Source organism: Elgaria multicarinata, chromosome 14, assembly GCF_023053635.1.
Source record: "Elgaria multicarinata webbii isolate HBS135686 ecotype San Diego chromosome 14, rElgMul1.1.pri, whole genome shotgun sequence".
NCBI lineage: Eukaryota > Metazoa > Chordata > Lepidosauria > Squamata > Anguidae > Elgaria > Elgaria multicarinata.
Window position 1 is genome coordinate 2,512,685 of NC_086184.1, and position 23,732 is coordinate 2,536,416.

General features: G+C 48.2%; 2 protein-coding genes across 2 annotated transcripts; one reads left to right on the forward strand and one right to left on the reverse strand.

Annotated features, from left to right (window-relative positions):
- Positions 1-664: 664 nt before the first annotated feature.
- LOC134408635 (cytochrome b-245 light chain) lies at positions 665-15,133 on the forward strand. The gene is made up of 6 exons (XM_063140989.1): positions 665-726; positions 5,646-5,715; positions 8,249-8,323; positions 9,493-9,576; positions 11,095-11,176; positions 14,460-15,133. The coding sequence occupies exons 1-6, from the start codon at positions 669-671 to the stop codon at positions 14,652-14,654; spliced, it is 564 nt and encodes a 187-aa protein (XP_062997059.1). The 5' UTR covers positions 665-668; the 3' UTR covers positions 14,655-15,133.
- A 4,702-nt stretch (positions 15,134-19,835) lies between these two features.
- Positions 19,836-21,009, reverse strand: IL17C (interleukin 17C). Its single transcript, XM_063141417.1, has 2 exons — positions 20,798-21,009; positions 19,836-20,085 (listed from the first exon to the last, which is right to left on the reverse strand). The coding sequence occupies exons 1-2, from the start codon at positions 21,007-21,009 to the stop codon at positions 19,836-19,838; spliced, it is 462 nt and encodes a 153-aa protein (XP_062997487.1).
- Positions 21,010-23,732: the final 2,723 nt, after the last annotated feature.

Genomic DNA, 23,732 nt, shown 5'->3' on the forward strand with positions numbered 1-23,732 from the left:
GAGAATTCTGAGAGTGCCTTGGAGTGCAAGAAGATCCAACCAGTCCATACTCCAGGAAATAAAGCCAGACTGCTCACTTGAGGGAATGGTATTAAAGGCAAAACAGAAGTACTTTGGCCACATAATGAGAAGACAGGACACCCTGGAGAAGAGGCTGATGCTAGGGAAAGTGGAAGGCAGAAGGAAGAGGGGCCGACCAAGGGCAAGATGGAGGGATGATATTCTGGAGGTGACGGACTCGACCTTGGGGGAGCTGGGGGTGGCGATGGCCGACAGAAAGCTATGGCGTGGGCTGGTCCGTTAAGTCACGAAGAGTCGGAAGCGACTGAACGAATAAACAACAAAACTGTCGGCTTTGTGTTGTAGCGATCTTAGATAGGAAACAAAGACCTTGCTATGAACTGCAGGGGGAAACGGGAACTTTCTCTCTCCTTCCCCGCTCCAAAGAGGGGAAGCGTTCTGTGTAACTCGGAAGGTGGCGCGGGGCCACTCCGGAGCGGCGCTTTTCCCGTCGGCAGCCTGGGCCGGTGGGAGTGCCCCGGAGCGGGGCTGGGGGCGTTGCTCCGGCGCGCCTCGCAGAGGAGGAGCAGGAAGGGACGTAGCCGGGCTGGACGCCAGCCTCTCTCCCGCCCTCCATCCCTCCATCCATCGGGGCAGCGGCGGCGGCGATGGGGCGCATCGAATGGGCCATGTGGGCGAACGAGCAGGCGCTGGCCTCCGGCTTGAGTGAGTCTTCCGCGGCGGGGGCTGAGCCCCGGCACCTCTTTGGCACGGCCGGGGGACGCAGCAGGCACAGGGACCCCGAGCAGGTGCAGAGCGCCTCCCCAGCCACCCGCATCAGAAACGGATCTGAGCCCCGGCACCTCTCCCTCCCCCGAGAAATTGAGCCCCGGCAGGTGTTTCCCCCGCGAAACTTTTCTAACCCCGCCCTTTAAAGTCTTTTAACGCCCCCCCCCCCCCGCCACCCCTCTCTCTTTCCCCTCTGATCTGGCATTTGTAGAAAAAAATATGCAAAATGAAATGATGGGGGGAACGCGCGGCAACCGAAATATATGGACTCCTCCCCGTCCCCTGACTATTTGGGGGGTGGGGGGCGTGTGTGATTTCCCCCCCCCCGGCTGCGCCCGTAGAAATAAAAGTTTGGGGTACATCTAAGTGGTTTTGGGGTGTGTGAAGAGATCAAAGGGTGAGGGTGTGAGAGTAAACAAGATTGTAGATACAAAGTTGCAATTCTCAGGGCCCCCACAATTTATTTACATGGGGGGGGCAATGTATTTTCACATTATTTTGCTCCTAAAATACCAAACACACTCAGGAAATGTTTATTTGGGTTTTCAGCCCAGTTTTGCACCCCCAAAAATGGCGCTGACGATAATAAGACTAAGATTGAAACAGAGGAAATAAAACGAACGTGAAAACGAACTGAAAGTGCAATTAAATGAAATTGTGCTTTTTTGCTCTGTTCCTGGTACGGCCCTGGTGTGGACTGGGAGCGATCCCTCTGGTGCTCCCAGAGTCTTGATTTCAGGTCGGAACAAATTCTCAAACCCTAAATTGGCAAAACGTGCCTCAGGTTCCCTTTGAGCGACAGGTGTGGTGTGCTTTGACCATTGCCTCCCGTGGGATGTGGGGGTCAGTGGGGAGCCACTGGCCTGCTCCTTGGGGGGGGTGCTCCAGTCTTAAAACGCACACGCACCCCTTTTTCTCCCCACTTTGGGGTTCCCTTTTAAACCCAGCAGGGGTGGTGAGGCTTGGAAACCCAAACGTTTAGCCTGGTTGTGACCGTTCTGAGCTTGGGTGGATTAGAGGGAGAAAGTATTTCTTGGGCTGCAAGATTGAGGAAGTTGAACTGCTGAAAAATAGAGGAAGGAAACTTTGTAAAAACTGTGTTGCGTTGCTGCCTGTGGTGGATTGGATATTCCCTTTTGCTGGGCTGGCACACGGCTACGTGCCTCCACCCCACCCACCCCCAGTCTCCTAGTGGGAGCACTCAGTGTCTTGAGACCCTAAATCAACTTTTGTGCAGCTGCTGTGCAGGTTGGCTCACCAGAGCTCTTCTGTTTCCAAACTCCGGCTCATTAACCTGGAGTAAACGGCACACCCTGGTTCTGTCCTCGCAATTACTAGCCCTGGTTAGCATCGCCGTTTCGGCCAACACCACCGTCTAAATGGAGAATCCCAAAGTGGGAAAGGAGCCAAAGGCTTTTTCCTGGAAGGGAGGGGCCCCCTCCCCCCAAATATGGATAAGCTGGAGAAATGGACAGCAGCAAGACATTTGCAGAGTAAACGGAAGTGGATAACTCGCGCAAGTAAGCCAAGCTGCATGCTCCAGGGATTAAGCCGAACTGGCAGCCTTATTATAGCTACCAGTTAGACTCTGTATATTTAAGGACACCCACGACCACAGGGGAAGGCATATGCACGCAGAAACGCACACACAGCACCCCCCCTCAAGACTCTCTGTCGTTCTTGCTAACAACAACAGACTAACACAGTTGTTCCTCTTCCAATGGGTTTATTCGGACCCCTCCCAAGTCTGTGTCTTAGGATGACGCTGGGAAGAGGGCATTTTTGCCAGCCCCTTTTAATTCCTGCATGGTTTAGCCATCACACTGTGATCGCAACACGGTGAATGTACAGTACATCTCGTTTGCTTCCAAGAGCTTGTGCTGTAATGTACCCCCGCGGCGCTCTGACTGACGCATCCCAGATGTCAGCCTGGCTTCCCTCCAGGAGAGAGACCCGTCCTGGTCTTCCCTCCTAAACGCTCCGGTCGCCCTCTGCGCCAGGCTGCAGAGGAGCGGCAGAAAGCCTCTGGCTGCTTTCTCAAGAGGACCTTGCAGATGGAAGCTTTGCATCATCCCGCCAGACCAGAGGTGCAAGCAGCCCTGGGCTGAACACCCCCAGCCTCAGACCCTTTGTTCTGGGTTTGTTTGCCACCATAGGCAACCAATCTCCTATAACCTGGGTTAGTGCATTCACACAAACAGAGGAGGTCTTACAGCTGAGGATCGTGCATAGAGCAGAAACTTTTTCTGTGTGAGAAAAATCACTGTTTTGCCATCTCTCTCCTTGGCCCTCAATTTAATTTCGGTGAGAGGAGGCAGAGGCTGAGAGAGGGCAGCTTCCATTTCCCAGTTTCTGGTTCCTCCTTTTTGAAAAGGTGGTAAATTGGCTCAGTCGTTGCCATTCAGCCGCCCCGGGATCTGGTGACCCAGGATCAGAATCATAGAAACATAGAATAGCAGAGCTGGAAGGGGCCTAAAAGGCCATCGAGTCCAACCCCCTGCTCAATGCAGGAATCCACCCTAAAGCATCCCTGACAGATGCTTGTCCAGCTGCCTCTTGAAGGCCTCTCGTGTGGGAGAGCCCACAACCTCCCTAGGTAACTGGTTCCATTGTCGCACTGCTCTAACAGTCAGGAAGCTTTTCCTGATGTCCAGCCGGAATCTGGCTTCCTTTAACTTGAGCCCGTTATTCCGTGTCCTGCACTCTGGGAGGATTGAGAAGAGATCCTGGCCCTGTTCTGTGTGACAACCTTTTAAGTATTTGAAGAGTGCTCTCATGTCTCCCCTCCATCTTCTCTTCTCCAGGCTAAACATGCCCAGTTCTTTCAGTCTCTCTTCATAGGGCTTTGTTTCCAGACCCCTGATCATCCTGGTTGCCCTCCTCTGAACACGCTCCAGCTTGTCTGCGTCCTTCTTGAATTGTGGAGCCCAGAACTGGACGCAATACTCTAAATGAGGCCTAACCAGGGCAGAATAGAGAGGAACCTATTAAGCTCAAAGCACTGGGGGACTGCAGTGTCTAAAGGCAAGGGCATAAGACAAGCCCTGCAGGGTCAGACCGAAGTGAACGTCTTGCACCGTGGTCCACACTCACAAGCAGCCCACGAAAGTAATCCCACCCTCCCGCTGCCATTCCCCAGAGACTATTCTAGCGGCACAAGTGAGCTACAACATCATGTCACATCATGTGAGCGCTTCTTTCCCCTGTGCTTCAGCCAGCCATGGCCTCCTCTGTAGCCCTCCATTCCAGTTTTTCATCTCCACGCCCCCAACCCTCCTTCATAATAACACCAACGCTAAACACCCTCAGTCTTCATTGGGCTATTTTTAACCTTGACCACCCCGCCCTTTGGATGTTTCCCCACCCCCTTCTTCTATAACTTCCCCCTCCCTATTTCTGCAACTCTTGGGGATTTCCTAAGCCTGCTGACATCTCCCCCTTCTTCATGTCTTGGTTGCTACACGCAATGGCATGCACAGCCCTAACATCAGAAATAGAGGGAAGGGCGTTGCTGTTTCTGAAGCTGGAGGCAGTAGCCATTGTGACTAGTAGCCCTTGATAGGCGACTGTGCAGGAATTTGTCTAATCTCCTATAGGGACTTAAGAAAAGCGTGTGTGTGTGTGTGATGCAAAATGAGAAGACCCGAGTTCCCTTTTTATCTTGGCCACAAACGCACTGGGTAACCTCCAACGTAAGAAGAGCTCTCTTGGATCAGGCCAAAAGTCTCTTTAATCGAACATTCTGCTTCCCACATTGACTAGCCAGACAGCAAGCAAGACTTGGAAGGCCAAAAGCCCTCCACCCTTGTACGTTCCCAGCATCTGGCGTGCATAGATACATTCCCTCTACACGTGGGGGCCTCCATTTACTGAGCAGGGCTAATAATAATTATTTATTTAAAAGTGTTCTCCACCCCCACCCCACCCCAGTCCTCGGTCAAAAAGCTTACATGAAATCAGTAAAACAAGACAGTCCTTGCTTACATTCTAAGAAGGCGTGGCACACAAGGAAAAAGGGATTACGAGGGAAGAGGGGTAAAATTAAGTCGTTCAACAGGGCACGTGGAATGGCCCTGCTCCCCCCTTTCCTCTGCCTCTATATAGCCTGCTGGAATGAGGACCCTTTTAAATCAGTCCAGATTTGATGGTTGTGTGCTAGCTCCAGTATTCAAGGCAATAAGCCTGGGTGCACCAGTTGCTGGGGAACATGGGTGAGAGGGTGCTGTTGCACCATGTCCTGCTTGTTCCTCCCTGGCCGATGGCTGGTTGGCCACTGTGTGAACAGAGTGCTGGACTAGGTGGACCCTTGGCCTGATCCAGCATGGCAGTTCTTATGTTCTTAAATCCAGCTCATACAGCAGATTACACCTTAATTAATTTACTTTTTGTGAACCACCCAGAGAGCTTCAGCTATTGGGCAGTATAAAAATGCAATAAATAATAAAATAAATAATAATTAAAAACGCAAAATACATATTCAAATCCCAAAAAGTGCAATACATAAATAATTAACATTACAGATAAGATATAACAAAATATCAGCAGCAGCCCAAACCTTAATTAAATGGAAAGTATGCTAATGAATTAACTGAGCGCAAACAGGAATAAATAAGTCTTTAAAATCCCCTTGAAGGCCAGCAAACAGAGGATGATGTGCGTTTCCCGGGAAAGGGCATTCCAAAAATGTGGAGCCACCAAAGAAAAGGCCCTCCCCAGGACTTCCCACCAGGTTTTTTTTATGTTTGCTGTAGTTTGGAATTTAAAAATTATTATTTTGTGGTGGACCTAGCCAGAAAAGCTAATCATGTCTTGAGCACAAAAGAAATAACTTTTCTCTCTGTCTCTGTTGAATTTAGTTCTAGTGACCGGCGGTATTGTGGCGGTTTCTGGCCAGTTCAAGAATTGGCAGTTTGCAGCCTATTCAATGTATCCTTCCATGAAAACGTTTCTGTTGAACCAGTGAGTGGAGTTCTGTAGCCTCAACTGCCTCAGGTTGCTGGAGGTGTAGCAACATTGCTTGCAATGGTAGATGAGTAAAAAATGTAATTAAAGCGATAATAAAACAAATGCATTCAAAACCCAACCAAAACAGAATAAAAACACCCAACTTAAGAGACCTGCTTACATGCCAAAGGGCTGCTTGAATCAGAAAGGTCTTTGCCTGTCGGTGGGAAAGCAAAGGGGGCGTCAACCTAGCCTCCATCGGCAGGGAGTTCCACAGCCTGGAGCGGCCGCCGAGAAGGCTCTCTTGCGGCGGCCAAGGGATGGTTTGGAGAGAAGGGCCTCTCCCAAAGGTCTTAAGGCCCAGGCAGACTCGTAGGGCAGAAGGCAGCCTTTCTGGTAGCACAGCCACAAGCTGAATAATCCAATTGCCAAGAGAAAGGGTGCAAGTTGAGCGGGCTCTGCTGCTGGTCCTCCTCTTTGTTGCCTTTCTCCCTATCCCATAATACTAGAACCCAAAGGGGCCACATCCCATGAAGCTGATGGGTGGGAGATTCAGGACAAATAAAAGGAAGGCCTTCTTCACACAGTGCAGTGTTAAATTATGGAACTCACTACCACAAGATGGAGCGATGGCCACCCATTTGGATGGCTTTAAAAGGGGGGTTGTATAAGTTCCTGGAGGAGGAGAAGGCTATGAGTGGCTACTAGCCCTGATGGTTATGTGCTATCTCCAGTATCGGGGGCAGTTGCTGGGGATCACGGGTGGGAGGGTGCCGTTGCACCATGTCCTGCTTGTCCATCCCTGGCCGATGGCTGGTGGGCCCCTGTGTGAACAGAGTGCTGGACTAGATGGACCTTTGGTCTGATCCAGCCTCAGGGCTCTGCTTATGTTCTTACGTTCTTATTCTTGGAGAGAGCAGGCAAACAGGCAGCAACAGCAATGAAGAGCAACAGCACAGTGATGAGGCTTGAGGCTGGGAGGTCTTTGAGTTTGAGCCTTTACAGCTGTCGAATGCTGCCAACTTCTGGCACCGGCCCTGGGCCTGGTTATTTCTGCACAGAACTTTCTTCCCTTCCTGGAATTTCGTAACGTTCAGAGTGGCCGCTTGTTATCTGGAGAAAAACCTGGAGCAGCGTCCCAAATTTTACAACTGGAATAAATTAGGGAAATCGGTTTGCTTTGCTTCTCAATTTTCTGTGGTTGTTGGTTTGGGCATTTCCTAAGCACCGTGCAGGCTGGAGAGAGTGGAGGATGGGTTCTGTTAGCCCAACGGCTGAGCCCAGGAAATTGCGGTTCCAAAGCAATGAGATTTCCTTTCGCCTCCTACGAAGTTTAAGGGCTGGGGGAGGACAGCTGGTGAAACGGGGCAGGGGGGCTTCGGTCATCTCTGTAGGTAGCCCAGATTCGACCTCATCTGGTGCCTTGTGGGTTTAGACCTGCACAACACCAGTTCAAGCCTCCAGTTCAACCATAGTCTTACAGTATGCCTGTGCTCTGTTTCATACTTCTCAGCCTCAGTTTCCCGAATGGAATATTGCCGCTAGAAGGGCTTTGCTAGCAGGGGCTGCAGAGATCCAGAAATGTTTTGAATCCTCCTTGAGCCTTTAAGCCACAGTGGGCGATAAATAGGAACAGAGCAGAAAACCTCACCGTGCAAAGGTTTTGGCCAATGAATCCAGGTTGATATGAATCATAGAATCATAGAATAGCAGAGTTGGAAGGGCCCTACAAGGCCATTGAGTCCAACCCCCTGCTCAATGCAGGAATCCACCCTAAAGCATCCCTGACAGATGCTTGTCCAGCTGCCTCTTGAAGGCCTCTAGTGTGGGAGAGCCCACAACCTCCCTAGGTAACTGGTTCCATTGTCGCACTGCTCTAACAGTCAGGAAGTTTTTCCTGATGTCCAGCCGGAATCTGGCTTCCTGTAACTTGAGCCCGTTATTCCGTGTCCTGCACTCTGGGAGGATCGAGAAGAGATCCTGGCCCTCCTCTGTGGAACCACCTTTCGAGCATTTGAAGAGTGCTCTCATGTCTCCCCTCAATCTTCTCTTCTCCAGGCTAAACATGCCCAGTTCTTTCAGTCTCTCTTCATAGGGCTTTGTTTCCAACAAAGTCTCCTTGTTCCCTTGACAGCCTGGTCTGCTGTTCAGCCCGTCCCCACCAAAGGCACACAGCCTAATCTGGGCATGGTGTGTCCAAAAGTACACAGTGATAGGTCCTTGCCCCAAGGAACATACACCCTAAAATAGCCTGCAGTTATTTTTGTCCTGTTCTTATCTTTTGCAGAAATGACTGTGGCCTACTTCTGTGTAAGCCTGATTCACATTCAACTTCCTCCTCCCACACAGGAGGAATTGCATGGAGGAAAACAAACTTCTCAGCGCAAACAGAAGAAGGGGTTATGGGGTGTCCAGGGTATTAATGGGTCACCATGTAGAAAGTCTCCCTAGGGTATCTCAGAGCAATGGGGTGTGAAAGAGGAGTTGTTCCTCCCTCCTTAACTTTTCTCCAAAGAGCAGCCGGAGTATTTATTTGCCTGCTGGAGTATCCCCGAGGGAAGCGGAAAAAGGGGTCCACTATAGAGAGATGGTAAGTGTGAAATTGCTTTCCGGTGGACAGCGGCAGCATCAGTCAGGGAGGGGGGCACGTTCCTCAATTCTGTACAAATGTAGAAACACTGCAGAATTTGGTACAGGGCAAGGAATGGGAATCTCAGCTGTCATTAAAAACGAAACCTAAGTTCCTAGTCCATAAGGCTGTGAAAATAGGCCTTTATGCCTGGCGATATCACAGAAGTGAAGGAGTGGGGGCTCAGTGCCCTGCAAATGAAAGATATTCTCCCCCCCCCCCAGCAAATTTGCACAGTTTTATGAAGTCAGTAAGAGAAAGAGAATGTATACTTCTATCGATACTGGAAATGTGCAGCATCTTGAACTGAGGTATTAAACCACTTTCAGCCCAAAGATTCCATTCTTTTCTGGAGAGGCCACGCCCTGCGTAGTTGTGGGTGGGCGCAAAATACCAGCATATTTTAGCTTAAAGCTCTTATTGCCAGGAATTGAGCCTTGGGATGGGGTGAGGTGGGTGGGAACCAGATGATTGACATTTGGGGGGGGGAAAGGGTGTGGGGCTTTGGGGAAGCTGGTACAGCCATTCGGGGAACCCAGAGGGCCAGATTGGGACCCCATGTAGCCTGGATTTAGCCCACAGGGCTGAGCTTCTGCACCCTCCTCGCCCAATCTAGACAATCGGTACATCTAATGTATTTATAGTCCACCCTTCAGTGCAAAGACTCACAGGTTTAAATAGCAAAAACAACCAATGCAATAAAACTAATAGAAAAAGTTGCAGAAGCAACAGGACTCCTGCAGCTTTGCGGAACCATCTTATGCCGGTTTACCTTTTTGCACTGAGAGTGTTGTCACGGGTGACAAGTGCACAGTTGCCTTATGGACTTGTAGTAGGTTGTGCTGTTTTGATGTGCCTGCATTTTCATTGTCAAGTGCCTGGCGTGGCTGGGTGGCTGGGTGCGCATGCACGTAACATAAACATCACCTCGATGCAAGAAAAATACATATCTGTTTGTGTCATTCTTTGGTAGATGACCGTTCTTCCTAGAAGTTATTTAGCAAACATGGTGTCGTTAATTGGTAGGAAGAAGAAGCAAGCTTTTGAGAGTGATAGAAAGCTTCAACAGGTGGAATTGATGCATCATTTCTCACTCGCTCACTCTGTCTTTTTACTTCTATTCCCCACAGCGGCCAGAAGTTTTTCACGCCTGTCGTGAAGGTGTTTGGACCTCTCACTAGGAATTACTATGTTCGGGCCATACTACACGCATGGTAATTGCTTGAATGCATTTTCTGTGCTTACAAAAATTACAGAATTCTCTGCTTTAGGGTCTCTCAAAACCAGTTTCTAGGGAACAGTGTGGTGCAGTGGCTAGAGTGTTGGACTGGGAGTCGGGAGATCCGGGTTCTAGTCCCCACCTGGCCATGGAAGGTCACTGGGTGACTTTGGGCCAGCCACTGACTCTCCGCTCAACCTACCTCACAGGGTTGTTGTTGTGAAGATAAAATGGAGAGGAGGAGAAGGATTATGTACGCCGTCCTGGGTTCCTGGGAGGAAAAAAGGCAGGATATAAATATAATAATAATAACATTACAATGGTGTTAGATCAATGTTCTTTTCACCCAAGGACGAAATCCAAACAGCCCTTAAGCACGACTCCACCATTCCAGCGACAGAGGGTTCAAAAGCGCTTTATTGATTAGTAATCAAGGCCTGGTCTCTTCAAAGGGAGCAATCAGACAAAAGACATAAGGAATACAGTACAGTATTTAAGCTTGCAAGGGGCAGGGCCCTGTTGCAGCATTAACCAATCAGAACGTAACACTGGGGCATAGCTAATTATGCTAAACAATTCTCTCTGTTCTGTAAACAATACCTTTGGCCTGACAGTAAGTTTCTGCAAGTTAACTTTCTGCCTGGAGCTGAGAGGCTATTGTTTTAGTTAGATGAAGACACCCTTGAAGACGCCTTGGTACGTGACATTTCGCCTGGTGTGTAATGGATACTTTACAGTTTCCTGTTAAAAATGGAGAGACCTCTGCTAACAATGGGATGGCAGCTGTTTTGCTCTCCTCCTTGTGGGCTTCCCACAGGCAACTGCTTGGTCACTGTGGCTAGCAGGATGCTGGATTGGATAGTCCTTTGGTCTGATCCAGCGTGGTTCTTTCTACATTTTTGTGCAAGGCTGAAGTCAAGCCAATCCTACATTCAACCATCCGTGGGTGAAGAAGTCTATGGTTCTTCTGTGGTTAATACACAGATGTGCTTCCCCTTGGTCATCGAGAGGTACAATCCCAGAATCATAGAAGCATAGAATCGTAGAATAGCAGAGTTGGAAGGGGCCTACAAGGCCATCGAGTCCAACCCCCTGCTCAATGCAAGAATCCACCCTAAAGCATCCCTGACAGATGCTTGTCCAGCTGCCTATTGAAGGCCTCTCGTGTGGGAGAGCCCACAACCTCCCTAGGTAACTGATTCCATTGTCGTACTGCTCTAACAGTTAGGAAGTTTTTCCTGATGTCCAGCTGGAATCTGGCTTCCTTTAACTTGAACCCGTTATTCTGTGTCCTGCACTCTGGGAGGATCGAGAAGAGATCCTGGCCCTCCTCTGTGTGACAACCGTTTAAGTATTTGAAGAGTGCTCTCATGTCTCCCCTCAATCTTCTCTTCTCCAGACTAAACGTGCCCAGTTCTTTCAGTCTCTCTTCATAGGGCTTTGTTTCCAGACCGCTGATCATCCTGGTTCTTCTGTATAACCCCCCTTCTCTCACTCACTTTTCCTTTTGCAGCCTGGCCATTCCGACGGGATTCTTGCTGGCCACGGTCCTCGGCACAGTTTGCCTGGCTATCGCAAGTGTTATCTACTTACTGGTAAGTGGCCAGCCACTACCTTTGACTCCTGAAAATAATAATAATAATAATAATAATAATAATAATAATAATAATAATAATAATAATCCTTGTTAATAATAATAAGCAGGGATACCAGCCAGTTAAATATTTTGTAGTTGATCCATCATCCACCTTTTCACAAACCAAAGGATTAATCTATTACATGTAAATAAACGTGCATTTTAGTAAAACTTCACTACAGGTGCCTTTTAAAGTCAATCGAGGAGATAATGCAATAAAAAGAACAGCCATGATGTGATAAAATAGAAGCCCACTTTAGCATTTTCTGTTTCACTCTTCGCTATCAAAATATGAAAATGAAAACAATATATTTTTAATAATAATTATAATCAGAACAGTAGTTGTAGTTGTGTGTCCTTCACTTTTAGCTCCATCGATTTACCTCCTAAAGTTTAGTTGATTAATGCTGCAATCCTAAACCCTCTTATCATAGAATCATAGAATAACAGAGTTGGAAGGGGCCTACAAGGCCATCGAGTCCAACCCCCTGCTCAACGCAGGAATCCACCCTACAGCATCCCTGACAGATGGTTGTCCAGCTGCCTCTTGAAGGCCTCTAGTGTGGGAGAGGCCACAACCTCACCAGGCAACTGATTCCATTGTCGTACTGCTCTAACAGTCAGGAAGTTTTTCCTGATGTCCAGCCGGAATCTGGCTTCCTTTAACTTGAGCCCGTTATTCTGTGTCCTGCACTCTGGGAGGATCGAGAAGAGATCCTGGCCTTCCTTTGTGTGACAACCTTTCAAGTATTTGAAGAGTGCTATCATGTAATCTTATCTGGGAGTAGGCCTCACTGCATTCAGTGGGACTTACTTCTGAGTAGTCATGTGTAGGATTTCACTGGTTAATCAAGTGTGCAGCCCTATGAGTCAGGTAGCCTTCTCCCCGTGATGCTGCATCAATTAATTGTTTTTTTTTTAAAAGCTTCAGTTAATTAACAAACGGGGCTTCTCCCTTTCATTTTTAAAAAACCCAGGGCAGCTCTTACAGCCCAGGATTCAGTGGGCTGATTGTTTAATTTATTATATTCATGTTTTTCTCTTCATAACAAATCACAAAGTGGTTTGCAAATAAAATGAAAATACAAAACAAGTAGTAATAAAACAATCATATTAAAACCCTAAAAATGCCTCCAATCTAGTTGGCAGCAAGATCAAAACATACCAAAGAGTTTTCAGCAAACGGAAATCTCAGAGATCTTATCAAAAAGATGCAAAGGCATTGGAGAGATTCTGGAAGGCAAAGCCTTTTATTTCTCGCCTGTTTGGGAGCAAATGCTTTGCCACTGATCTCAGGGATGGAGAGCAACCCTCTTCTTCCCTCTGCCGACCAGAGGGAAGGTTACATTTAAATAAAAAGATATTTGCTAAGGGCAAATGTATTCCAGCCTTTCATGTACAGCAAGGAATGGCTACATGCCTCGTGACATTCCATCTATCTATCTATCTATCTATCTATCTATCTATCTACAACGCTTAGGTATGTTTTCGTACAGGCTTCAGCTGATACAGGTTGCTAAGCCCCTCGCCCGACACCTCCGGGCTTTCCAAGGTAATCCTACCCCCCTTTCGGCCTCTTCGCTCCCCACCACCATGAAGGGGGCAACGCCATGGTCCGGGTCATGAGCGAGGCATGGCCGGGGCCCTTGATGGTCGGGTGGGAGGCCGCTCGCCTGCTACGAGCCCAGGCCCCAGCCTAATCTCATGCGAGCTGGGCGGGCGGCCCAAGGCTGACAGGAACCCCGGGGAGAGGGGGACACCTGCTCCCCCTTCCCCGACCTCCCTGCCCCCCAGGTCTGCCAGACGACGCTGTATCGGCGGCCTCCAAGCAGCCCATGTCCCTGCAATGATATTTAATTAATAAACTTTAAGATATGCTACAACGGCGTATGTTACGCCGGGTACAGCTAGTTGTTTGTAGAAACCAGTAAAGACTCTTCAGGAGATCTCAGGGGTTGATTGGTATATGGGTCGAGCAGGGCGGTCAGCTAGGTATTCTGGTCCTGAGTTGTAATCCAAAACGTCCCGAGGCTACCCATCCCTGCTGTGGCTCAGAAATGCATCATGCCATAAGCTTTACCAGAAGGTTATACCATAATATGATTTGTTCACTGCTTTGAAACTTTGTGGAAAGTGGTATATAAGCCATCCTCCTCCTCAATATAGTGTTAGTCCTTAAATGCTGCAGGACTCATTTATTGTTGTTTTAAAAACCAATACAAACAACAGACCAATACAAACAACAACACAATACAAAAGATAGCAATAAAAACTGAAACTTAAAGCGAGGAAAATGTACATTGTGTAAGTTAGTTTTGTTCTTGTTTCACCTTCACAATGAACCCGGTGAAGTCAGTTGGCTTGCTGTCAACGCTGTTATGCAGAGTTGGCAGCTGGGAGCGTGCGACTTGCTTGAGCCATGGAGTGGGTCTTGGACGGTGCCGGAATTTGTGCCAGGTTTTAATTTCTGCCCTGAGTGGCATTTGGCCCCTGTGTGCCATGAGTTTGCTGGGTATTGGGTGCTGTTGGCGGCGCACATCCAGATCCGGCCACTAGATGGCACCGACGTTGTGTGTTGGTTGTAAAATATTCCGAGACCATAGTAGGAGTTAGATAAGAATAAAACGATAAAAACTGGTGTTTCGGAAAAGAGCTACACAGGAGCGTTGGAAGCTGCCTTATACTGAGCCAGGCCCTTGGTCCACCTAGCATAGTGTTGGTGGGAGATCCAGGACAAATAAAAGGAAGGACTTCTTCAAAAAGCACATAGTTAAACTATGGAACTCACTACCACAAGGTGTAGGGATGGCTAACAATTTGGATGGCTTTAAAACGGGGTTGGATAAATTCCTGGAGGCGAAGGCTATCCATGGCTACTAGCCCAGATGGATGTGTGTTATCTCCAGTATTTGAGGCAGTAAGCCTGTGTGTACCAGTTGCTGGGGAACATGGGTGGGAGGGTGCTATTGCACCATGTCCTGCTTTGTTGGTCCCTGGCCAATGGCTGGTTGGCTACTGTGTGAACAGAGTGCTGGACTAGATGGACCCTTGGCCTGATCCAGCATCAGGCCACTTCTGATGTTCTTAGTCTACATCTCTCCAGGGTTTCAGGCAGTTTTTCCAGCCCTAACTGGAGCTGCTGCCAGAAATCAAACATGGGACCTTCATTGTGCAAAACCCTACCTCGGCCCTTCTGCCGAGGTAACCGTATCCTCTCTCTTCCCCCGGGCTTTGCTCCTCAGGCCGCCACCCGTGGCGAACAGTGGGATCCCATCGAAATGAGGGCCCGCGAACGGCCGCTGGAACCGGGAGTCACCATCAAACACCCACCCACCAACCCACCGCCTCGTCCGCCGGTCGAGGCGCGCAAGAAGCAAGTCCAGGAGGAGCCTGTTGGCCAAGTAAACCCCATCGAGGTCATCACAGAAGTGGAATGATGGGCCGGGCCTGAGGGGAGCTGTTTTACTGTGCCTGAGGGGGGAAATTGCCATTCCTTGGCCGGTCTGCAGATATCGCCCTGTAGCCTGCCTTCACGGATGCCCTGCTGCTTTCCCAGTTCCCTCCTGGACACTCCCCACCAGGTCCAGGCGCCATGTTTGCTTAGCCAAAAGGCCTGGTGGCAGCCATTTTGTTAGGAGGGTGGCGAGAATCTCCAGGCATGGGTGCTTCTAGCTCAGCCTTCCTCAAGCTGGGGCGCTCCAGATGTGTTGGACTACAACTCCCAGAATGCCCCAGCCAGCTGGCTGGGGCATTCTGGGAGATGCAGTCCAACACATCTGGAGCGCCCCAGCTTGAGGAAGGCTGTAGCTGGTGTCCTTTCCGGGCTCTCCCTTTTCTGTATGGGAACCGTTCTGTTCGCTCTACGATTTCTCACGTTTTTTACATTGTAATAAAACGACCTCCTTTGGGCGTCTTAGTCTGTTTCGTCACTCTTGTGTTGCCTCGTTCTGCCTCTTTCCCCCAGAGTTACTAGTTCAGGAGATGGAAACGGTAATTTTTTTATATAAACGTGGCCACGCGTTTGATGACGTGGCTGCTCTTATTCCAGTTATTCTAGGGCAGGAAGTGGGCAGAGGTTAGATTGAGATCTACGGATTGCTTGCCGGATGGTTTGCGGTATTTAATTTCTTTATTGAAAGCATTTTAATCCTCCCCTTTCGCCAGAAAGACTCTAGAGCCGCTTACAAAGGTAAGCAACATATCTGCAGGTTTACAGCCTAAAAGACACGACGTGAAAAGAAAGGGGATTGGGAGGGAGGAGGAACAAAGGAAATTCGGAAGGGGCTAAACTTGGGACCTGGTACATGCAAAGCAGGTGCTCTGCCACTGAACTGTGGCCCCAACCATGTGGCCATACATTGCCCAGCGTTTGTAGCCCTCAGTTATTGAACAATAGCAGCAGTAGTATCCCACAAGTCACCGATGCAAGACTTGAGATGGCCATGGCTGCACTCCAGCTTACTGAGATACTGCGTTGTGTACTGTACGTGTTTCAGACTTGGAACTTTCCCCAGAAGCCGAGGAACTAGTGATGTGCAACACTGGTTCATGTGGTTGGGGGTTGGACTCGATGGCCTTAAAGGCCCCTTCCAACTCCACTATTCTATGATTCTATGATTGCCAGCAGGATGGTTCCTCTCTATTCAGCCCTGGTTAGGCCTCATCTTGAGTATTGCATCCAGTTCTGGGCTCCACACTTCAAGAAGGACGCAGACAAGCTGGAGCGTGTTCAGAGGAGGGCAACCAGGATGATCAGGGGTCTGGAAATAAAGCCCTATGAAGAGACTGAAAGAACTGGAGAAGAGAAGATTGAGGGGAGACATGATAGCACTCTTCAAATACTTGAAAGGTTGTCACACAGAGGAGGGCCAGGATCTCTTCTCGATCCTCCCAGAGTGCAGAACACAGACTAATGGGTTCAAGTTACAGGAAGCCAGATTCCGGCTGGACATCAGGAAAAACTTCCTGACTGTTAGAGCAGTACGACAATAGAACCATTGACCTAGGGAGGTTGTGGGCTCTCCCACACTAGAGGCCTTCAAGAGGCAGCTGGACAACCATCTGTCAGGGATGTTTTAAGGTGGATTCCTGCATTGAGAAGGGGTGTAGGGATTGGACTTGATGGCCTCATAGGCCCCTTCCAACTCTACTATTCTATAGATTCTATGAAGCCTGTGGACTGGCCAGGCTTCATATAAATACCTGGGGACTGGACGTCCACCCTTGATCAACCAACCTTTCCCTTTCAAGACCATTGGTTCACCATCTGCAACAGGGGCTGGCAGCTACATTGAGGTTCGCCCAGCATTCCTGTGCATACACATGTGTTAGCGGCTGTTACGAGCAGTGGGAGCACGTGGGCTTGGTGAAGGCACCTGGGCAGAACTTGTCTGCACCTGCCCCCACCATTAATTTGATGGGTCCCCCTGGCGTTATATAACGTCAACCTTTCAAGAGGTTGCTTGTCGCCCTCTTGACTCACAGCTGACTAACCTAGCGTTTCCTTTCATCCCAACCATTTGGGACCAGCAGCAAACCCTTCTGTGCTGGAACAGGGGCGAGCCGTGCATTTGGGTAAAATGCGGCCGTCGGTATTCTTCAGTGGAAGTGGTAAGAGAAGTATCTTCTGGTGCAAGCAAGGCCAGTTGTGCCCAGAGCGACATATTTCGAGGGGGTTAGAATCTCCCATTTGCCCTTGGAACATATCCACGTATGGAAGTGAAATTTGCACATTGACACGACCTTGGTTCCGTCAGGGGTACCGATCATTGGGCCTGCTGGCCAAATACAGTCTGTTTGGGATTCCACGCCCCCACCCTCTGACGCTCCAGTTTTGTAGCGTTATGAACAAAGCACTCAAAGCCCCAGATGCTTTCCATGGAGAAATAAAAACTTTATTTATGAAAGAACTGGAGGAAATGTATGACACCCCATCCGGATCTGGGAAATGTTTCTTCCCGTCGTACAGAGTTTTCATTGCATAATAAATACTTACATAAATAACTTATAATAATTTAGACATCATCATCAGACAGACAAAACATACATAATTAGAAATTCCATGAAACATCCAATAAATAAAACATCAATCTATGATGGAAAGGAGACTCCCTACCCAAGCTTTCCCTAACCTGGTACCCACCAGGTGTTTTAGTCTTCAACTTCCATGATTGCCAGCCAGCCTGGTCAATGGCCACAATGGCTGGGAATTCTGGGAGTTGCAGTCCAACACACCTGGAAGACACTAGGTTGGGGAAAGTTGTAGCAAGCGCTGCTTGCAGGGAACAGGCCAATCAGTCCTGAGCTGCTTTCGTACAAACTGTGCAGCCATAATCAAACCATGGGAGAATACCTGGGATGGGACAGAGGGAATATCCCTCCCATCCCAGTTGGTGACATTTATAAAAACAATAGTTTAGATGAATCAGCTTGCAGGTACAGGCTTCCCTTGGTTCCTCACTGCTAGAAGAAGCATTTCTTTACCTGGTGGATTCCAGCTGAGGAGTCCAGGAAGACTCCTCAAAAACTGGAAAGGAAGTCATACAAAAGGAGGTGGAGAATGGCCTGCCCTTTACCGCCCATGGCCACCATCCTTACACAGGATGTTGTTCTGAGCTGTTAGCTGCCTGGCATGACAACAGTGAGCGCCAAATTCTGACTTAGTGCTACGACAGGCAGATCAGTTGACCACTGGCTGCACACCAGTGTGCCACCAACTTGCACAATGGCACTCCCCTGGATAGGTTGTCATGCTAGCTGCACACCAACGCACAACCAAGCTGTAGGATGCTCACCATGGGGCCAGTGTAGAAGTCGTGGCAGAAGAACTGGCACTATATAATAATAATAATAATAATAATAATAATAATAATAATAATAATAATAATAATTAATAATAATAATAATAATTAATAATAGCAGCAGCACTTCAAAATCTCACATATAACAATAATAATTAAAGCACTTGAAAATCTCACATATGTAAGTGTAGTGGTGTGGTGTAGTGTAGTGTGGCTAAGGTGTTGGGCTGGGAGTCAGGAGATCTGGGTTCTAGTCCCCACTCAGCCATGGAAACCCACTGGGTGATTTTGGGCCAGTCCCAGACTCTCAGCACAACCCACCTCGCAGGGTGGTTGTTCTGAGGATAACATGGAGAGGAGGAGGGTTATGTACGCCGCCTTGGGTTCCTTGGAGGAAAAAAGGCAGGATATAAATGTAATAAATAAATGTAATAAATAAATTAACATAAATACAAACAAGAATAAATAAATAAGTTGAAAACAAGTGTATGGGAACCCAGATTTGTCCCTTTTGTCAATCCACAGCTATCTCGCTGCTACCCTGGCAGAACTGGGAGGTCCCAAGATGGTGACGTTCATTTATTAGGACCCAGAGAACAGAGATTGGAGTTACCCAATGAGGTGGGACATTAGCATGTAGGGAAAGCCCTTAGAAGGAGACAAGATATGGAAAAGCCAGGCTTGGAAGAGGCTTTTGATCGAGCGAAGCAGAGTTAAGGAGAAGGCAGCGTTGCGTTCTGTTCTCCTGCAAAAAAGCGGGAGCCCCTTGCAATTTGGACCAGGGTTCCCCAACTTTATGCATTCAAAATGTCTTGGACTTCAACTCTCATCAGCCCTAGCTAGCAGAGCCAATGGTGAGGAATGCTGGGAGTTGTGGTCCAAAAGATCTAGAAGGCAAAAGGTTGGGGAAGGCTGGTTTGGACTATACGCCTTTGTGACCTGCCAACCCATTTTTACTGTCACAGCCTCCCTCCAAGGAAGTCTCGTTTTGCAAAGTCTATGAAGACTCGAAGCACAACCCTTGAGAGAGAAGGCAGGGCCGCTTGACCAGTTCAAGTGTGTCATGTTAAAATAACCCTTGATCACACGCTAGCTTTAACAACTGCAGAAAACGCGTCGTTAAAGAAGAGGAAATCAATATTGAGCTCTCGGCAGGAGAACTCCCTCGCACAATTTAGAGACTTGTAAATTTTGCTCTTCTTTATCCGATAGACATAAGAACTCAAGCAGAGCCTTGCTGGGTCAGACCAAGGTCCATCTAATCCATCATCCTGTTCACACAGCAGCCAGCCAGCTGCTGCGGGAACCAGCTAGAAGATTTCCTGCTGCTGCATGTCCATGTTACGCAGGACAGCGATTAGAAGTGCAGGGGCAGAAAGTACAGATTAAACACGTGCCTTTTTCTCCTTTGGGGAAGGTGTCCTGCTTTGTGGGTCCCTGGTCGACAGCTGGTTGGCAACTGTGTGAACAGAGTGCTTGACTAGATGGACCCTCGGTCTGATCCAGCATCAGGGCACTTCTGATGTTCTTATGCCTCTTTTATCAGAGAAAAGTGGACTCCCTATGTTCATTTTGGATACCTCACTGAACTACTGCATTGGCTGCATTTTCCTCCTCTTGCCACCCACTAGAAGAAAGTTGGACAGTGTAGGCTCGTCCCAGAGTGGGACTGTAAAAGGCCTACAGTCTGAAATGAGCAAGTGCTTTAAAACAAACACAGTGATACACAATTGGTCACATAAAACAGATTTGGGTTTGGACACATTGCATGATAAAAACCGCTCCATAGGAGCTTGGGATGTGCAGGCCGTCTTCTGCTCAGCTGCTGGACCGGGGCAGGACGCAGGCACAGGCCACAGGCACAAGAATGTCCTTCACCTCAAAGGTAAAGCCAGGGGTCTCACTGTCGTGTTGGCATGGCTTGCGGTACAGCACCACCATCTTCTGGACCACGGGCACAGAGTTGAGTGAGGTGGTCTCTCGGCCTGTCTTGCCGTCAATGCATCCTCCACAGAGACACTCTGCAAAGGCCAATTGGCGTGGATAGCGGTCCTCATTTTCATCAAGGCTGTTGAAAAAGCCAGAGGAGAAGAGGGGATTAGAGAGACTCAAGAAACAGCCCACTGGTTGTGCATCAGGTTTAAATGTCACAGCTTCTCTCCCTCCCCAAAGAAGTCTGGAGAATTCTCATCATTGCATGACAAACTGCATCTTCTAAGATTTCTCCTTCAACGCAAGTTGCAAGAGAGCAACCGGCACTTGTAAGAATTTGTGCCTTGCTGCATTAGACCAAAGACACAGCTAGGATAATAGATTTTGATAGACTCTTGACCCTGGATTTTCCCAATAATTGAAACAAATTTAGACAAATTTAGTCTTTACAGTGTCTTGTGTGGCAGCTAATTCCATAATTAGACATTGTGGGTTTATTTTGAGCCCAAACACATCAGAGATGGGCCATTTCAGGAAGAATCATAGGCAAACATCAGGCATACATTTGAGAAATTAGGGGACTTTGGAACAGACCCTAATTTCCAGAACAGCCTTCCCCAATTTGGTGCCCACCAGATGTGTTGAACTGTGACTCCCATAATTCCCAGCAAGCATGGGCATTGATGGTGACAGTTGCATTGTGACACTTCTGGAGGACACCAGGTTGGCAACAGCTAATCCAGAGCGTTGCCTTGTGGGGAGATCTTAGAATCCAGGTCTACCTTCTGGCTACAATGCTTAGAGCGAGCCTGTCCTGTTAGCCGACCTTTCTGGCACGTGCCCCTTACCGATATCTCCAGGGTGAGATGGAGCGTTCATTGATGTCTTTGTTCAGAATGTCTTGGATCTTTAGATCAGGGCAGTTCAGCCCATGGTGTCTCCGCTGCCTCCGCTGGGTGGCCTCTCCATTCTCCAGGTAAGGCACCAGCTGCGACGCGCTGTGGCGTTTCGCTCGTGCGGCCCTGCTCCGGAACAGCATGGGCACTTCACCGTCTTTCATATCCTCTGCGCGGAAGCAGTGATGGTGGTGGTGCCCACGTAATCGGCTTGCCTCTGTCCACGCAAGAAGAACAAGGACAACCAGAAGGAACCGCTGGATGGGGGGAAAGAGACACACAGAGAGAAACACGTTAGAGGTTAAACAAGGCAGCTGGGAATGCAAACTCTGTACATCAGTGCAGGTTTCTTTTTTGTTACTAGAATGAATACTGTTGAACTTTTATTTCTTACCATTTACAGAGAATAGAAGAGACGGCGGTTCCAGCCCAGAGGGATAATGGAAATTAACACTTTAAAATGTGGAAGGCTTGAGACACAAGGCTACACATGTTTAGACAGAAAAAAGTCCTATGAACAACCCCCCCCCAGCACTTTCACTGCTGGCCCTGGAAAGGACTCAATTAGAGGACTCATTTCTGTCTAAATATGCATAGGATTGCGCCATTAAAGGCTAACCGTTTTATTCACTCCATGCATCTGATGAAGTGGGCTATAGTCCACAAAAGCGTATGCCAGAAGAAATGTGTCAATGGTTTTAAGGGGACACAAGACTCTTACCCCTTTGGAAATGGAAATTAACATTTATTCTTCCCCTGCTACACACGTATAATTTTAGATTTTAAGTTCATAGGGACAGAGACCCATCGACTTATAATCTACAGAGCACCACCCATACAAATAGATAGATCTATCTGTCTAATATGTTTTAAGTCTTGTTGATACGAGCAAAATGCAATACTTTGCACAGCATTCTCCTTCCTCCCCAGGCTACCATCCATAATTCTAGAGATTTAAAAAAAATCAAATTAGAAAAAAAGAACATTTGAATTTATGCAATCTAATTCCAGGTTTAGAATCTTTCCCCTAACCTCCTGATCCAGTTTTTTATTTGCTTTGTTAATGAAGTTTCATGGAGCCCATGTATAAGCTAATTTTCCTCTGAATTCAGAATAATATCTCTCATCTCTCCCTCGGCATGATCCTAGATGGAAAGAAAGTCCTACAACTCACAGGCATGGGGCTGCACCTTAAGGCTACAATTCTAAGCACGCTTTCCTGGAAGTAAGCACCACTGACCACAATGGGACTTACTTCCAAGTAAACATGCATAGGATTGCACTGCTCATCTTCGTCTTCTCCGCCTTTCTCCCACTGGTCTCTTCCCCGTGTTTCAGACATTATCCTCTGTGGACCCTCAACAACGAGGCACAGCATGTCTTCCTGTACATTTACTTTTTCCCTGTTTAAGCATGACATTATTTACTTCATTTTACTTTATTATTATTTTTACAGACGCTAAACTTTATTATCAGGAAAGACATCTCAAAAGAATCGACGTAACCTAGGCGTGAACATTTATAATCCTCCAATTTTAGTAACGCCTCTTCGCAAATAAACTCCTCTTGTTTTCAACGGAACACGTGTTGCAATAAAGCCTCGTTTGTAAGCAAGAATGTGATAAGCTTAATTTCAGAGGAAGCGTGCGGCGTAAACACGCTGAGGGTCTCAGATTTGAAACGGGCAACGTTTGTATGACTGCATCTAGGCAAGCAAGCACTCCAAGTCAATCAATTTGACACAGCCTTCCTATGCCAACCATGAGAGCAAGAGAGTCATAGACTCACGCATGCAGCCCCTGTTGAACCTAAACGCTAGTTTGCATCTGCGGCAGCTGGACCGCATCCTCTCTCTCCGCATACACACCCGAAGGGGTGTCGCTGTAGAAGGACACCCAGAGGCATGTCAATACTGCTAAACACGTCCTACTTTCCCCCACTGCCAGGCCGAAGGTCCCTCCCCGGGCGGCATTTCCCTTGGGCACCTGGAGGGGGCAGAGACAGCATTCTTACCATTCTTGCTGAACCGGCGATGGGAGAAGGCAGCGTACAGGTGAGGATTCTCAGTGGATGGCCCAGACTGGTATTTGCCCTCTGGTATTGAGCTGGTTGTTACTGCAGCTGCCTTTGGGGGGTGTTATAGTCCGTTGCAAGGACAGGTGCTCTGAAGCTAGCTTTACACCTGTCTCCATTTATATAGTCCTCTGGGGAGAGGGATGTTGGCACACCTGGAAACTCCAGCTTCTGTTCCCTCCTCCCCTTTAGGGAAATACATGAGTCTACTCACTTCCTCCTCCAATACCTAGCAGGGGCAGCAGCTGATTTTAATAACCCGTCTCTTTATTCTGCAATCCTCTTGCATTCATGAAATAGTTCTGTTACAACGATTGCTAACACCCGCTACGACCGGCGCATATTGGCTGCTTGAGTCCTAAGGAATTACTGCATTTACATACCTCCTACTATTTGGAGTTCCATGGTCAAAGATCTATTTGGAGGATGAGGGGGCAGACTCTGTGGTCCTCCAGATGTTGTGGGACTCCAGTGCCTATCACTCCCAGCCAGCATGGGTCAGGGATGATGGGTGTTGTAGTCTAACAACATCTGGATGGCCACAAGTTTCCCACTTCTTATTTATTTATTACATTTTTATACCGCCCAATAGCCGAAGCTCTCTGGGCGGTTCACAAAAATTAAAACCATGATAAAACAACCAGCAGGTTAAAAGCACAAATACAAAATACAGTATAAAAGCACAACCAGGATAAAACCACGCAGCAAAATTAAAATATTTGATAGGATTTGAGGGGTGGGGGCTATGGGAAGCATTTAGCCCAAGTGAAAGTATACAGTTGGAATTTCTTCTTGATCTTCCCAGAGTGCAGGA

What these genes read in the sequence shown, in the direction of transcription:
- LOC134408635 (XM_063140989.1), top strand. Translation starts at nt 669, where the DNA reads ATGGGGCGCATCGAATGGGCCATGTGGGCGAACGAGCAGGCGCTGGCC. An exon ending in GGGTCCACTATAGAGAGATG is followed by an intron (nt 8,324 to 9,492) that starts GTAAGTGTGAAA and finishes TATTCCCCACAG; the next exon opens with CGGCCAGAAGTTTTTCACGC. An exon ending in CAAGTGTTATCTACTTACTG is followed by an intron (nt 11,177 to 14,459) that starts GTAAGTGGCCAG and finishes TTTGCTCCTCAG; the next exon opens with GCCGCCACCCGTGGCGAACA.
- IL17C (XM_063141417.1), bottom strand. Translation starts at nt 21,009, where the DNA reads ATGAAAGACGGTGAAGTGCCCATGCTGTTCCGGAGCAGGGCCGCACGA. An exon ending in ATCTCACCCTGGAGATATCG is followed by an intron (nt 20,086 to 20,797) that starts GTAAGGGGCACG and finishes CTTTTTCAACAG; the next exon opens with CCTTGATGAAAATGAGGACC.